The sequence below is a fragment of the Phyllobates terribilis genome, unplaced genomic scaffold (assembly GCF_046119375.1).
Source record: "Phyllobates terribilis strain yellow unplaced genomic scaffold, ASM4611937v1 Scaffold_9__5_contigs__length_417890890, whole genome shotgun sequence".
In the NCBI taxonomy this organism is placed as follows: Eukaryota; Metazoa; Chordata; class Amphibia; order Anura; family Dendrobatidae; genus Phyllobates; species Phyllobates terribilis.
Genome location: NW_027362769.1, coordinates 287,628,630 through 287,644,446, shown reverse-complemented (window position 1 = coordinate 287,644,446; position 15,817 = coordinate 287,628,630). Strand labels below are relative to the sequence as shown.

The following is a 15,817-nucleotide window of genomic DNA, read 5'->3' as shown; positions in this document are numbered from 1 at the left end:
CTATAATATTGCGAATGGCTAAATCACATAGAATAACTGTGAATTCATATGGACTATGCAGTTCATGGATAGTATATAGGATAAGCAATTATAATGGCATCATAAGATTAAGTAATCCTGTCATAAATGACATGTAACAAAAGAAAAGCCAAGGTAGCAGCCGAGACATAGCTATATGTAGCACCTAGTATATACTTTCATCCACTGTGGATTACACCACACTCTTCAATGGCGCACACCCCAACGTGCGTTTCGGCACAGCTGCCTTCGTCAGGGGGTGGCGTCATTGAAGATAGACAGGGTTTAAAAAGGCCTGACTGATCAATGGGTGTAGGAGGTGTGTGACCGCTGCACCAATGAATGTGGGATGAGCATGCTGCGACGCATGGCTGTCGACGCCCATCCGCCCCACCCACGGCAACCGGGTCATGGGGCCGATGACGCCCGAAGCACGTGAGCAAACACGTGATCGGATGTCACAGGACCCATAGAGACACAGCCTGCGACAACGCCGCGGGAAGCAACAAAGCCATGCGTACTGATCATCACACCGGAGTGTGCGGTATTAGGCGTATGCGGTATACAAAAAGCATATGGCATTATGTACACAAAAGCGTTTTACAATATATAATGCATATAGAAGGGAAAAGTCAGGAACATAAACTAACCAATGTGTATAGTATAACATATGACAGTATAAAAAAAAATAAAATGAAATAAAAAAAATAAAAATAAGAAAAATTGAAAGGTAAAAAATATACAAAAAATACCAAAGATACACAAAATATATATATATATATATATATATATATATATATATATATGTAGCATATATAACATAGCATTAACCCATCAAATTAATAATTAGATATAAATACAATTGTAATTGAAAAATACGTGTGTTGGGATTTATTTAAACATTCACGAACAGCGGATGCTTGTGAATGAAAGTCAGTAATAAAGCGCAAAGTGTTAAGATCCTTAACTGATTTGGCAATATATAGTGACTGATGGCGGGTAGTATATTTCGCTCTATGGAAAGCTTTTTTAATAGAGCGATGACTGTATCCTCTCTCTATAAACCTAGCCATAAGATCTTGAGCTTGCGTGAGGAAATCCATTTAAGTAGAACATAACCACCTCAGTCTAAAGAACTGACCAGTAAGGATGGCTTTAATCATATGTGAAGGATGTCCTGATGACGCATGCAATAGCGAGTTCCCCGCCGAGGGTTTACGGTGAACTGTGCTTTGTAATGTGTTGGTGTCATCTCTGGTAATTCTGACATCCAGGAACTCAATACTATGTGGGTCAGCCTGATATGTCAACCGAATATTGAAATCATTATTGTTGAGTTCCATCATAAAATGAATTAAGGAATCAGGAGTACCCTGCCAGATCAAAAAGATGTTGTCGATGTACCACTCCCAGAAGAGGACGGGGTCCATCGATGACATCCGATCAGACAGGAAGAGTTCCCTCTCCCACAACCCCAGGAACAGGCTGGCGTAAGATGGGGCAAAAGGTGCACCCATCGCTGTTCCCTGGAGCTGCAGGAAGAAGGACCCCTTAAAAACAAAAAAATTGTGACAGAGCGTGAATTCCAATAACTGGACAATGAATGAGATCAGGTCAGTCGAAGAGTTAGATGTATGTAGAAAAAAACTATGTCGTAGTTTTGTTAGTATGTTAGTATAAAGTGACTCAATGTCACAAGTTACTAACAGAGTGTCACTCCCAACATGTAAACCATCAATTTTTCTGAGGAAGTCATCAGTATCCTTAATATAAGACGGAAGACATTCCACAAGGGGTTGTAATCTGGCATCAATATATCTCCCAGCGTTCTCAAGGTAATTGCCATAACCAGATAGAATTGGTCTTCCTGGTGATCGAGTACTATCCTTATGAATTTTAGGTAATAGATGGAACCAGTGGTTCCAACATTCTAACACTTTAAGAGCAGAACATAGTTGTTTAGATGCTTGTATGTTTATATGCACACTGCTTAATATTTTATTACTATTTATTCATTATTAGTCCAACAATAGAGGCGGATTATCTATATTTTAATATATTTATATGTATTTCATTCATCACTATCTATTATATTAATACAGGGTGGTCCAAAAGTAGGTGGACAGAAAGTGTAATAAGGTTATGAAGGGGGAGATTTATCAAACATGGTGTAAAGTGAAACTGGCTCAGTTGCCCTTAGCAACCAATCAGATTCCACTTTTCATTCCTCACAGACTCTTTGGAAAATGAAAGGTGGAATCTGATTGGTTGCTAAGGGCAACTGAGCCAGTTTCACAGATCTAGTTTTCACAGATAGATCTCCCCCAAATCTGTTTTCTTTTCAGATAATTCAGATAACACATAATGGCAAATAATTTAAATACAGATCAAAGAAAATGGATTTTAACAGAGTATTGGAAATCTCAAAATGCTGAAACCGTTAGAGCAAATTGGGTTGAAACATTTGGTACTCGAGCCCCAAAGAGACAAACCATTTACCGCATTCGTGACAAATTCAATGCCACTGGCTCAATCCTTAATGCTCCAAAAACTGGTCGACCCAAAACAGTCTGTACAGAAGATAATAAACAACTCGTTGCTGAAACATTTGTTCAGAGTCAAAAAAAGTCCAACAGAAGAGCCTCTTTGGAATTGGGAATTTCACGAGCTTCTATTATTCGAATCCTGAAATCTATTGGGTGGAAAGCTTATCGTCCACGTCTAATTCATGGTTTATTGGAGGATGATCCAGACGGGCGGCTGCAATTTAGTGAGATTATGCTTAACGAAATGAAAGAGAATCCAGTAATTTTAGATAACAATATGTGGAGTGATGAAGCTTCTTTCAAATTATCTGGCCATATTAACAGACATAATTGTATTTACTGGTATAATGTGAACATGCATTTAACATTAGAGCAACAACTAAATGAGCCTGGTATCAATGTTTGGGGTGGTATTTCAAGTTTTGGTGTTTTAAGACCAATATTTTTTGATGGAACAGTCACAGGAGATAAGTATCTCGAAATTCTAATGAATCAAGTTGTTCCCCTGTTACAGCAACAGTCTAATTTAAATGACCTTTATTTCCAACAAGATGGGGCCCCTCCACATTATTCAAGAGTAGTCCGCAAGCATCTTGATGAAACATTTCCTAATAAATGGATTGGCCGAAGAGGCCCACTTGATTGGCCGGCACGTTCACCAGACTTGACCCCAATGGATTTTTTCTTTTGGGGAGTACTCAAGGACAAAGTTTATAGTCGAAAACCAAAAAGTGTCAGTGATTTGAAAAATTACATAAGAGATGCATTTCAAGAAATTAATACCCAAAGACACTTGTGCAAAAAAGTTGGTCGACGCGTAAGAGGCAGACTTCAAAGCTGTGCAAATTGTAATGCAAAACAGTTTGAGCACCTGCGTTGATAAAATTTAAGGGCTTTTGTATTATTGTTCAGAATAAAATTTAATTGTCAATGTTATGCTTGTGTTAGTAAATATAATTTTATATATAAATCAAAATAAATGTTATTATTTTCTGGCCACCTACTTTTGGACCACCCTGTACTTACCCACCTTATTCACATGCACTGTCACTTTGTATTTTTAACTATTTATTAACTTATTTCACCATATTTATTGTAATTATACATGGTCATATTTATATTTATATTTTACATTTGATATATATCATCACTTCACATCATACATGTCATACACATTATGCACTTTATACCCAACACACGTATTTTTCAATTACAATTGTATTTATATTTAATTATTAATTTGATGGGTTTATGCTTTGTTATACAGTGCCTACAAGTAGTATTCAACCCCCTGCAGATTTAGCTGGTTTGATAAGATGCAAATAAGTTAGAGCCTTCAAACTGCAAACAAGAGTAGGTTTTATGAACAGAAGCATAAATCTTACAAACCAAAAAGTTATGTTGCTCAGTTGAATTTTATTAAATTTTAAACATAAAAGTGTGGGTCAATTATTATACAACCCCTATGTTTAATATTTTGTGGAATAACCCTTGTTTGCAATTACAGCTAATAATCGTCTTTTATAAGACCTGATCAGGCCGGTACAGGTCTGTGGAGTTATCTTGGCCCACTCCTCCATGCAGATCTTCTCCAAGTTATCTAGGTTCTTTGGGTGTCTCATGTGGACTTTATTCTTGAGCTCCTTCCACAAGTTTTCAATTGGGTTAAGGTCAGGAGACTGACTAGGCCACTCCAACACCTTGACTTTTTCCCTCTTGAACCAGGCCTTGGTTTTCTTGGCTGTGTTCTTTGGGTCGTTGTCTTGTTGGAAGATGAAATTACGACCCATCTTAAGATCCTTGATGGAGGAGCGGAGGTTCTTGGCCAAAATCTCCAGGTAGGCCGTGCTATCCATCTTCCCATGGATGCGGACCAGATGGCCAGGCCCCTTGGCTGAGAAACAGCCCCACAGCATGATGCTGCCACCACCATGCTTGACTGTAGGGATGGTATTCTTGGGGTCGTATGCAGTGCCATCCAGTCTCCAAACGTCACGTGTGTGGTTGGCACCAAAGATATCGATCTTGGTCTCATCAGACCATAGAACCTTGAACCAGTCTGTCTCAGAGTCCTCCAAGTGATCATGAGCAAACTGTAGACGAGCCTTGACATGACGCTTTGAAAGTAAAGGTACCATACAGGCTCGTCTGGAACGGAGACCATTGCGGTGGAGTACGTTACTTATGGTATTGACTGAAACCAATGTCCCCACTGCCATGAGATCTTCCCGGAGCTCCTTCCTTGTTGTCCTTGGGTTAGCCTTGACTCTTCGGACAAGCCTGGCCTCGGCACGGGAGGACACTTTCAAAGGCTGTCCAGGCCGTGGAAGGCTAACAGTAGTTCCATAAGCCTTCCACTTACGGATGATGCTCCCAACAGTGGAGACAGGTAGGCCCAACTCCTTGGAAAAGGTTTTGTACCCCTTGCCAGCCTTGTGACCCTCCACGATCTTGTCTCTGATGGCCTTGGAATGCTCCTTTGTCTTTCCCATGTTGACCATGTCTGAGTGCTGTTCACAAGTTTGGGGAGGGTCTTAAATAGTCAGAAAAGGCTGGCAAAAGAGATCTTTAATCCACACATGTGAAGCTCATTATTCTTGGTGCCTGAACTACTTCTTAATACTTTAGGGGGACCAAACAGAATTCTTGTGGTTTGAGGGGTTGAATAATAAATGACACTCTGAATTAACTTTTAACGTTTTTAAAAAAAAAAAAAATTGCTGCAGTGCATTTCCCACTTCCAGGCTGATCTACAGTACAAATGTCACAATGCCAAGTTAATTCCGCATGTGTCAACCAGCTAAATCTGCAGGGGGTTGAATACTACTTGTAGGCACTGTATATGCTACATATATATATTTTGTGTATCTTTGGTATTTTTTGTATATTTTTTACATTTCAATTTTTCTTATTGTTATTTTTTTATTTCATTTTATCTTTTTATACTGTCATATGTTATACTATACACATTATTGGTTAGTTTATGTTCCTGACTTTTCCCTTCTATATGCATTATATATTGTAAAAATGCTTTTGTGTACATAATGCCATATGCTTTTTGTATGAATATACTGATTCTTCTAATACTGCACACGCCAATGTGATGATCAGTACGCATGGCTTTTTTGCTTCCCGTGGCGTTCTTGCCGGCTGTGTCTCTATGGGTCCTGTGACGTCCGATCACGTGATTGCTCACGTGCTTCGGGCGTCATCAGCCCCATGACGCAGTTGCCGTGGGTGGGGCGGATGGGCACCGACAACCATGTGTCCCAGCATGCTCATCCTGCATTCATTGGTGCAGCGGTCACACACCTCCTACACCCATTGATCAGTCAGGCCTTTTTAAACCCTTCCTATCTTCAATGGCGCCACCCCATGATGAAGGGAGCAGTGCCGAAACGCGCATCGGGGTGCGCGCCATTGAAGAGTGTGGTGTAATCCACAGTGGATGTAAGTATATAATAGCTGCTACATATATCTATGTCTCGGCTGCTACCTTGGCTTTTCTTTTGTTACATGTCATTCATGACAGGATTACTTAATCTTATGATGCCATTATAATTGCTTATCCTATATACTATCCATGAACTGCATAGTCCATCTGAATTCACAATTATTCTATGTGATTTAGCCATTGGCAATATTATAGAGTTGGGTACAGTATAGTGTCAGGTGGACCTGCTCTCTCTGGATATTCATCTGTATATAGTAAATCATTTGATATAATTATTGTATGACAGCTGGCATTTGTAAATCTCTGATGTTGTATGTATATTTCTTCATTATTGGTTGATCATTACTACTTACCACACTCTTTTCTTGGTGCCCCTCTACAGTTATGTTTTTAGCCACCCCTGTGTCTGTTATTTATCTTTTTTTCTCATAACAACAAATAAAAAAATATATATTTTTTTTAACTGATTCTTTGGACTTTGGTGCGAAGTTTGTTCCTCTTGTTTTCTAATTTTGATTAGTTCGTTGGTCCACAAGACTACTATTCTATTATGGGTCCTTGACTTTTGGGTTAAGTAATAAATTACATTTCTACATATAATAATAATTTATTCTCTCCTTTTGTACTAAAGTTAATGTGCTGCATACTGTACAATATATTTACACTTGTCTGCTCTTACCCAATTGTAGCCAGAAATGGTGTCTTGCATGAAAACTAACAGAAAACTGTTCCTATTGTCCACAGCAATCGAGCACAGGAAAACTTTCATTTATGTTTGGCTGCTGTAGTAAATAAACCCTAAGTTTCCACTAAAGCAGATCTGTCACTATATTTCACAATTCCACACTGAGTCAATGTTTAAACAGGTCTCTAAGACCAGATGAGGCTCATGTACTTATTTTGAAAATCCACGTCAAAATTGCTTTAGAATATTTTTCAGGGCTGATATTTTGAAGAATATTTTGTAGGTAAAGCTGGAATGCTTTAACGCTTTATAGTCCAGGCAGCAAAACCTTAACAAGGATATAAAGCTCTTTTGACAAGGATTCCAAGGTAAGTGCACCAGCCCTTGGTCACATCCCTTCCAAGTTAGTGGGCAGAGCTGAACCACACTTGCATAAAAACATCAAAATTCACAAAATTGCTGCACAAATAAAAAAGTTTCCAGAGCAATGATGCTAAGTAAGATGACTAGTGTCATGGGAATAACAGCCACTACATAGTAAAATATAGAAAATTTAGTATTAACTGAGAAGCACCAGCTGTTTGGCATATAAATGTAAGAAATACATAGAAACACTCTGAAGACTAGTTGTACATTTTTTACTTTAATGTTTGCTTCTGTACAAAGATTTATTTTCTGTAGTAAGGGAAATACCGAGAAGTCCACTCTTAGTGACGGAGCAGCACATTATTCGGCCTTGGCTTGTACAAGGAAAGAGTTTAATCATAACCAAAAACAACAAATAAAGATTGGGCACATCGCAGGTGAAATGGCGGTAAATCATGGCTTGAGCAATAACAGTTCTCCGCAATGCATAGGCTTACGGTATAACACTTTACTGAGAATAGAATCCTATAGAAAGGCTTGTTTCTAAAATCTGTTCATTTACACGTTCTAAACACAAAATCCTAAGTCAATCTTTACAGTACTGTTCCACAAATTATTAGTGCTACTGGAAGAAATCACATCTAATCATGTCAGTGTAACTGTTGGTCTGGTAGAGGAAATTCCCTGTAGCAGTAAACTTATTTAGGATAGAAACATAAAAACCCACACAAGGGATGTTATATGTCTAACAATAACAATGTGATTGATTGCATTTTTAGAACTACTCTAATTAAAACAGAAAAAGATGAGCATTTACAATGACATGAGGCACCAGGGACTAGTTAGATGATTGTGAGGGAGATCATTGGGGCGTTATTGCTCAAACAAACATTTCATTGCTAGATGCTGCTTGAAAGATGAATGAGCTGAAGTCCCATTGATGAATCTAGAGAACAGTCTTTTCCTTAAATGGTTTGATATCATAAAGAATATGGAGCCATAATAAAAAAGAAATGGAAAGATAATACGATTTAACACACAACTGAGACAAGATAACTCATTCATCTTTATAAGTAGTAGGGATGTAAAACAAATAATGTACCATTTCCATGTGCATATTCTATATCACCTTCCATCCACTGTTACACGTGTTAATGTACTCACTTGTATCTTTTAAAGAGAACCTGTCATCACGATTTAACCTGATAAAGTAAAGGCATGGTCATAATGGACCTGTTAGTTATACTGATTTAATGGAGACCTGTAGTGAAAAAATCCATAGCCTTGTTCTTGTTTAGTTCACCTTAGAAGTTCTGGTGTAATAACCTCTTTGTACATTGGGGCGGGACTGTGGGTATGGTCTTCAGCTCTGCCGTGGCCCCTCCACGTTTGTATGAGACTCCTTTTTTAAATTTTGCACTAGCGCCGCCCCTGCTGCGGGCGGCACTTGTGCACATTCATGCCCAGGAGTTCTTTAGCAAAATGGCTCCAGTGGTGGGGCATGCTCAGATTAACCTCCGGCGGTCTCCAGCAAAATGGAGCTGCTGGCAGTGCATGCGCAGATCAAGATCTCAGCTCGTCATTGAGCCGAGATCCCAATCTGCGCTCGAGCTGCCACCAGCGGCATTTTACTGGAGACCGCCAGGACATGAACGTATGTAAGCACCGCCTGTGGCAAGGGTGGCACTAGCGTGAAATTTAAAAGAGAAGGCTCATACAAATGAGGAGGGGCCACGGCAGAGCCGAACACCCTACCAACAGTCCTGCCCTGATGCACGAAGAGGCTGTTACACCAAAACTTCTAAGGTCAATTAAACTAGAATCGGATTTTTTTCACTGCAGGTTAAAAAGTGATGACAGATTCTCTTTGAGTCCTTCATACTTAGTACCTAACAATAACCACTCCCTCAATTGTTAGAATGTTTCCAGTAATGTTGAAACAAATAGAATTTAAAGGGGTTCTTTAGGAGGGAGAGAAGGAGGGAAGGAAAGAAGGATGGGAGAGAGAGAGAAAAAGAAAGTCAATAAGAAAAATTCTAAAATACCGTAAATTAAAAAATCACATTACTTCCTACCTTGGCGTCTGAATTCAGGTACATTACTTCCACTTATCATTATTATTTTACTTTAAATCTATGTTTTATTCTATTTACTATAGCTCTCTTTCATGATTTAGTTTTACTTCTCTATATTCATAATTATTCACGCTGCCACCATTATTCTACATTATTCTGACACCTGCTGAACACCGTCCTTTGTTCCAGTTACTGCGCCAATATAATTTTTTATTATAATAAAAGATATTTCATTGAGTATTTTCATACTTTCTTGTTGATGTAATTAATGCTTGCCTTTTTTTTGTGTCAAAACATATATATCTGCAATTATGGTTTCATTACATTCTAACCCTCCCAACATTAATATACAGTCCTTTTTACGCTTTATTAACATTTCTAGAAGATTAGTACCATATTTTGCTTTTGAATCTGATGTATTGGGTGAAATATGTATTGTCCTGAATATCATATGGAACTTTGTGAATATTTTGTATATAGTATTAATGTAAATTATGTACAGTTATATGAAAAAGTTTGGGCACCCCTATTAATCTTAAGCTTAATGTTTTATAAAAATTGGTGTATTCGCAACAGCTATTTCAGTTTGATATATGTAATAACTGTTGGACACAGTAATGTTTCTGCCTTGAAATGAGGTTTATTGTACTAACAGAAAATGTGCAATACAGCCACGGAAATGCATTAAATTTGCATCTTGGGCACACAGCCTAAGCTTGCGGTGGCTTTTTCTACTTGAGTGTAACAAAACAGTGACCATTTTATTGCAATATTGTGATTACCTGATTAGATCGATCTGTGTGCTTAGACTGTCATTGGTCTCAGCAGTGCATGTTCTGTTTGCACAGGACAATGTGCTGCCAAGAATTTTGCTTTGTATAAGTCATTTCACCCGACGAACAAGTGTTTGCTCATTTTTTGGCAGCCTGTTTACACTGGTCAATTATCGGAGGTAGAACATTGCTAGAGACAATAACGTCGATGATGATAGGCTAGTATACCTAAAAGGAGTATCTGTAAATATTTATTTTGCATCAGACAACAGATATACACAGCTAAAAATATGTAAAACTGTGATGTAAATTTGGCCTACAAAAGGTTACATTGAAACGTATTGTTTTATATAATGATTACAGAAGCCCTCATGGCTAATTTCTAAAGAAAATCCCCTTTAGCACAGCAAAATGAAACACAATAATCGTATGATCAATAATAAAACTCAACATAAAACTAATAGGATGAATACTTACTATAATATAGGTACTTTTTCCAGTACCAGTTGGACCCACAAACACAGAAGGTTTCTGGTGGGTTGTTAGCAACTTCATCAATGCTGTGTACCTAATTGTGTCCAAAGTGGGTACAATTATTTCATTAAACATCATATCGTGTGGTATCGGTGGCACTGAGCTCAAGTCTTCTGTCCATAGTTCCCATCTTCCAACACCCTACAAATATTGAACATATTAGTGTCACTTATTATTCAGTAGTTATTCTGCGCTATTTTTACATTATAGGCTCTATGTGTAGGTGCAAGCTGAGACTCGGGCCACATGACCTCAGGCGGCAGTCTTCTGTTTCTCTGAAGGAGCGGCAGGCCCATGGAACAATATGCACAGCTTTTATTTCCAGTGCAGTGCAATCCTGGAGGGAATACTCTGCCTCCTTCCAGGATCACAAGTGAGGAATCGCCTGTCCCTCAAGCACTGCTGGTGGCTGGTGAGTGGAGGACAGATGCTCCATGTAGCTCTGCCCATTTTGAGTACCCCACAAACACCCCTTTTTAGCTGCGCCCAAGCTGTACCAATGGGAGAGAAGGATGTGCTTAGCTTAGAATCTCCTTTTAGCAGCCAGATGAGGGAAATGGAAAATAGAAAGACAGGAAAGGTGGAGCAGGAGAGAAGTGAAGAGAAAGCAAGCATGGGAGTGAAGAAAGCAGGGCTGATGGCTAGAGAGGAAGAAAAAGATGGAAAAAATGCATGAGGAAGTAGGAACAGAGCACCTAGTAGCCCGGAAGAGGGGATTAATGTGTGTGCTGGACACAACCATTACACTACAGCGTGAGCTGTAGGAAAGACACTGTTACATAGCTATGAACAAATAATGTAGCACACTGTAACACTGAGTATATAAATATGAAATATGAATAGCATAACTGCTGTAAAAAATAGAAATAAATGAGAAATTTTAGCGCATGTAAATATGAAGTATGAAATATGAATAGCATTGCTGCTGTAGAATATAGAAATAAATGAGAAATCTTAGCGCATAAATTGGCCAATTCATGTGTACCTGACAGCCGAGGTAAGGCATTTAAAACCACCTGCGCTCAAATTTCTCATTTTTTTCTATTTTTTACAGCAGTTATGCTATTCATATTTCATATTTATATACTCAGTGTTACAGTGTGCTACATTATTTGTTCATTGTGTATGGAGGTAGCTCCTCTTAGTAAGCACCTGTTCACACCTATTTCTTGTAGTGGAAGTGCCGTCATTTTCTTTGTTACTAGATTTAGCGTTGACTGAGCACTCCACCCCCACCCCCATGCCGCAGGTGGTTTTAAATGCATCAGGATCTTACTTTCCCACACATAAGCAGACGGAGGTCTCTTAGAGAGGTATTCACATTTTTAGGTACTGACATCGAGAAACGCCTTACCGCGGCTGTCAGGTACACATGAATTGGCCAATTTATGCGCTAAGATTTCTAATTTATTTCTATATTCTACAGCAGCAATGCTATTCATATTTCATACTTCATATTTGCATGTGCTAAAATTTCTCATTTATTTCTATTTTTTACAGCAGTTATGCTATTCAGATTTCATATTTCATATTTATATACTCAGTGTTACAGTGTGCTACATTATTTGTTCATTGTATATGGAGGTAGCTCCTCTTAGTAAGCACCTGTTCACATCTATTTCTTGTAGTGGAAGTGCCGTCATTTTCTTTGTTACTGTTACATAGCTGACACAATTTAATGGATGGGTGGTTAAAACCCTGTGGCTAGTGTAGCTAGTCCCATAGTTTTTCCCATCGTCAGACACATAAATAACAATCTACCCATGAAAGGGTTTTTCCTACACTTTTAAAGTTGCAATTAGGAATAGGGTGGTTTAATAAAATAATGTGTAACCTTCACTGTCTGTCTAAACAGGAAGAAATGGTTTAGATGGAATGAGATGGATGCAGCTGATCAGCGGCCACTTATTGCCTGCAGCGGTCATATGTACCCACACCCACCTTCCACCACCCACCACCGGATGTTGGTGATGTAGAGAGTGGAGATCGCAATTCTGAATGGAATGGAAGACAGTATGAGAATTGGCGAGTATTCTGTCTTTCAATTCAAATGATATTTTGTAAGGAATTGACAGGACATTTTAAGTTTCCTTAGCACCTTGAGATATTACATACAGAATATGTTTTTGCTATCAAGATATTCTACGGAGACTCAACAGTCATATTATTCAAAGAACTTATATTCCCTAATATGACAGAAAAATGCTATCTGGAGTGCAGAACATAGAAGACACAGATATCCCTTTCAAAGAAGAGGACTTGAACTTTAGCACCACCTATTGGATGCATAAATCCTTAAAGTCAATATCGACCCTTTAATGAGCCTTACTTAGGATATGAAGCCAAACCAGGCACTCGATTTGCAGACACGTTTTAGGGTGTTTTTTCCCCCTCATCAGTGCAAATAGGAGCTCTGATTTGGCTAGTTGAGAGACCTCTGACTGGGGGTCTAAGGAGGAGAGTTTAAAATCTAGTGCTACCTATTGGATGAAGCAATCATAAATGGCAATATCAACCTTTTAATGAATGTCTGGTTTAGCTTTTTATCCTAAGTTATGTGGCAAAGCTTGTTAAAAAGTTGATATTGATTTTTAGGATTCTTACATCCAATAGGTATATGTTGCGCTAGAGTTCGAGTCCTCATCCTCTCTGAAGATGCTACTTGTATTTGTAATTTCACTTAGACCCCTTAACATGAAAGAGATTCAGAGTTTTACAATGTCATGGTGATGTGCAATCAAAATTATATTGTGGTACTGTGCTGGCCCAAAAAAATCTATACTTTTATGCCCAAAAAAGACAAAACTATTCTGAAACTGATATCTTTATTGGCTAACCAGAAGAAAAAATATAGTTTCAAGCTGTCAGAGCACAGAGGCTCTTTTAGGTGTACATAAAGAATTTTATACAATGTCATAGTAGAATAATCTGAACCTATAAAGGGAAAAATGCCTGGCCTCAGGAAGATATCTGTCCGATGCTGAAATGTGTATTGCTGTATTATTCATTTATTGAAATCTTATGTAGATATTACCTGCCTGTCTGTCATACTCAGCAGTGCTTATGTCACCTCCTTTTTAATTTTTAAACTATATTATATGGTAGAATAGTCTATAATTGTAAAATCGGGGACTTGTTTAAAACCATGTTCCTTTAACAATAAAGTTTTAATTTCTTTTCCTGAGCATTTTACATCTACTGTAAGATGTTTGCAGGAATTACTAAAGGGTAATGTTTGCACCACAATGATTAAAGGGGTTGTCTGGTCTTAAGCTACAAGTCTGCAGTCATTCTATGTGACTGCAGACTTGTGAATCCTCACACTGCATGCACTTCGCGCTGTGGGGGTTCTCCAGTGCCAGCGACTGACCCCAAGTATGCAATTTGCATACTCCCAGCCACATAAAGTGACTGCAGACTTGTAGCTTAACACCGGACAGCCCCTTTAACTAAGGTAGATTATTAACACAAAATGGCCATAATAAATACTGGTGCAGCAGGGACTGCTTACTGTACTTGTCACTACGAAAACAACGTATATGATCCAGAATATAACATTGATTGTATCATCTGGAAGTAAAGTTTGTGAGCAATAAAATGTGCTTTCGAAACTACTTTTATTCATTCAAATTGTTACGGAATGCATGAAAGATGTACCTCTTTTACAAATCGATAGTCATAAACAGTGTTTTCTTTGGGAATGGGAACGGTAAAAGGTTTTTCAGGTGGATCAACAGGATGTAAGATTTTAAATCGAGTCCTTGTTTCTTCACTAAGTGGTCCTTCAATAATTTCCCTCAGGAGTTTGTCAAACTTCACATGATCGTCTTCCTTACAGCTTCCTCCAATGGACCAAACCAGAGAAAACAAAAAAATGCCCTTGAAGAGGAAAAGTACTCAGGATTAAAACTGCATGTCTTATTCAGCTGTTATGGGCTTCAAACATCCAGTGGACATTTTATCCTGATGTGGATTGATGAAGTATGACACCTCAGTTCATTAAGCTTCTGAATGCTGTTGAACAGATCTACATACCTCTAGCCATGAGCAAATGTCCCTCTCATTCATGCGATGAATTACAGATTCATCTGAAAACTCATCCAACATACAATCCATCAGATTCATAAGAGATCGGACTAAATTAGTATCAGAAGTTGGTGACAATTCCTAAATATCAAGAGACACACCATAAAACAATGGAAAATACACATATTCTATTTGCACAACATATTTAGATGTGGAAATTTCCTCGTAATGACTAGGGGTCCATAATGAATATTTGTATTGTCATGTACATATATGTTCAGAAATGTATCGTTAGTTACGTTTTTAATTACCTTGGCACATTTTCGAATCATTTGAAGGCACGGGGGAACCATTCTATGAAACAACCCTTCGATAAAACTTTTATGCATTTTGCTGAGTCCAGTAGGTAAAATGTTGAGCCAGGAAACCATAACTGGTCTCCAACCAAGCATAGTTGGTTCCATGTAAATCATTCCACATCTTGATACCTGTAAAAATGAAAAATTAGATATGATTATACTCTCTCCCATCAATTTACTTACACTCTGTGGGAATAAATCATCTAACAGGCATCTAAAATGTACAACACTATCATGCGATGACCATAATTTGTTTTAGAATCACCGATAATAACGGCAAATAACTTGCCATGTGACTTGAAAGTATAGTTTTACATTTACAATAAAAAAAATACTTTTTTTAGTGCCCTTGGATCCTCAACTAACAAAGATGTTTCCCAATTCATGAAGAAGTAAAAACAGGAAAAAGCACAACACGTACATCAAACTCAGTGTGCTAACCCAAACCAATGCTAAGAAAAATGGTTGGAAAGAGAAAGTAACCTCTTAGAGATTTAGAAACAGGAGAATACACGAGATAAAAGTATACCCGCATTCACACAGAGCAGTAAAGGATTCTGCTCGATACTTTATTATTAGTGTTGAGCCACCCCCGTAGTGTTCGAGTTCGGTTCGGTTCGTCGAACACCCGTGTGTTCGTCGAACTGTTCGTCGAACACCTTCGAACACCGTTAAAACCAATGGCAGGCAAACAAAAACACATAGAAACACATAGAAAACACCTTCAAAGGTGTCCAAAAGCTGACAAACTGCTCAGAAGACATAACTAATACATGGAAAAGTGACAAGTACATATAGTCATGCGAAAAGAAAAGAGGTGGAGGAGTAAAAGGAGGGGGGAGACACAGATATAGGCATGTCATGCCCTTCTAAAATCCAAAAAGTGAGAAGCCGACACGGCCAGTCCGCTCCTGCCCGTGCCACCTCTGTGTCGCCGGGTTTGTGCCAGAGCCGCGGTGAACCCTGACGGCCAGCCCCCCT

The 15,817-nt window shown here is 38.5% G+C and overlaps 1 protein-coding gene across 1 annotated transcript in view; it reads right to left on the bottom strand.

Annotated features, from left to right (window-relative positions):
- The window catches only part of DNAH7 (dynein axonemal heavy chain 7), a 505,238-nt gene that overhangs the window by 227,684 nt on the left and 261,737 nt on the right, over positions 1 to 15,817 (bottom strand). The window contains exons 32-35 of the mRNA XM_073647873.1: positions 14,789 to 14,965; positions 14,487 to 14,618; positions 14,109 to 14,330; positions 10,395 to 10,592 (exon numbers count right to left, since the gene is read on the bottom strand). Coding sequence (XP_073503974.1) covers positions 10,395 to 10,592; positions 14,109 to 14,330; positions 14,487 to 14,618; positions 14,789 to 14,965 — 729 coding nt within the window. The remainder of the gene's footprint in view (positions 1 to 10,394; positions 10,593 to 14,108; positions 14,331 to 14,486; positions 14,619 to 14,788; positions 14,966 to 15,817) is intronic.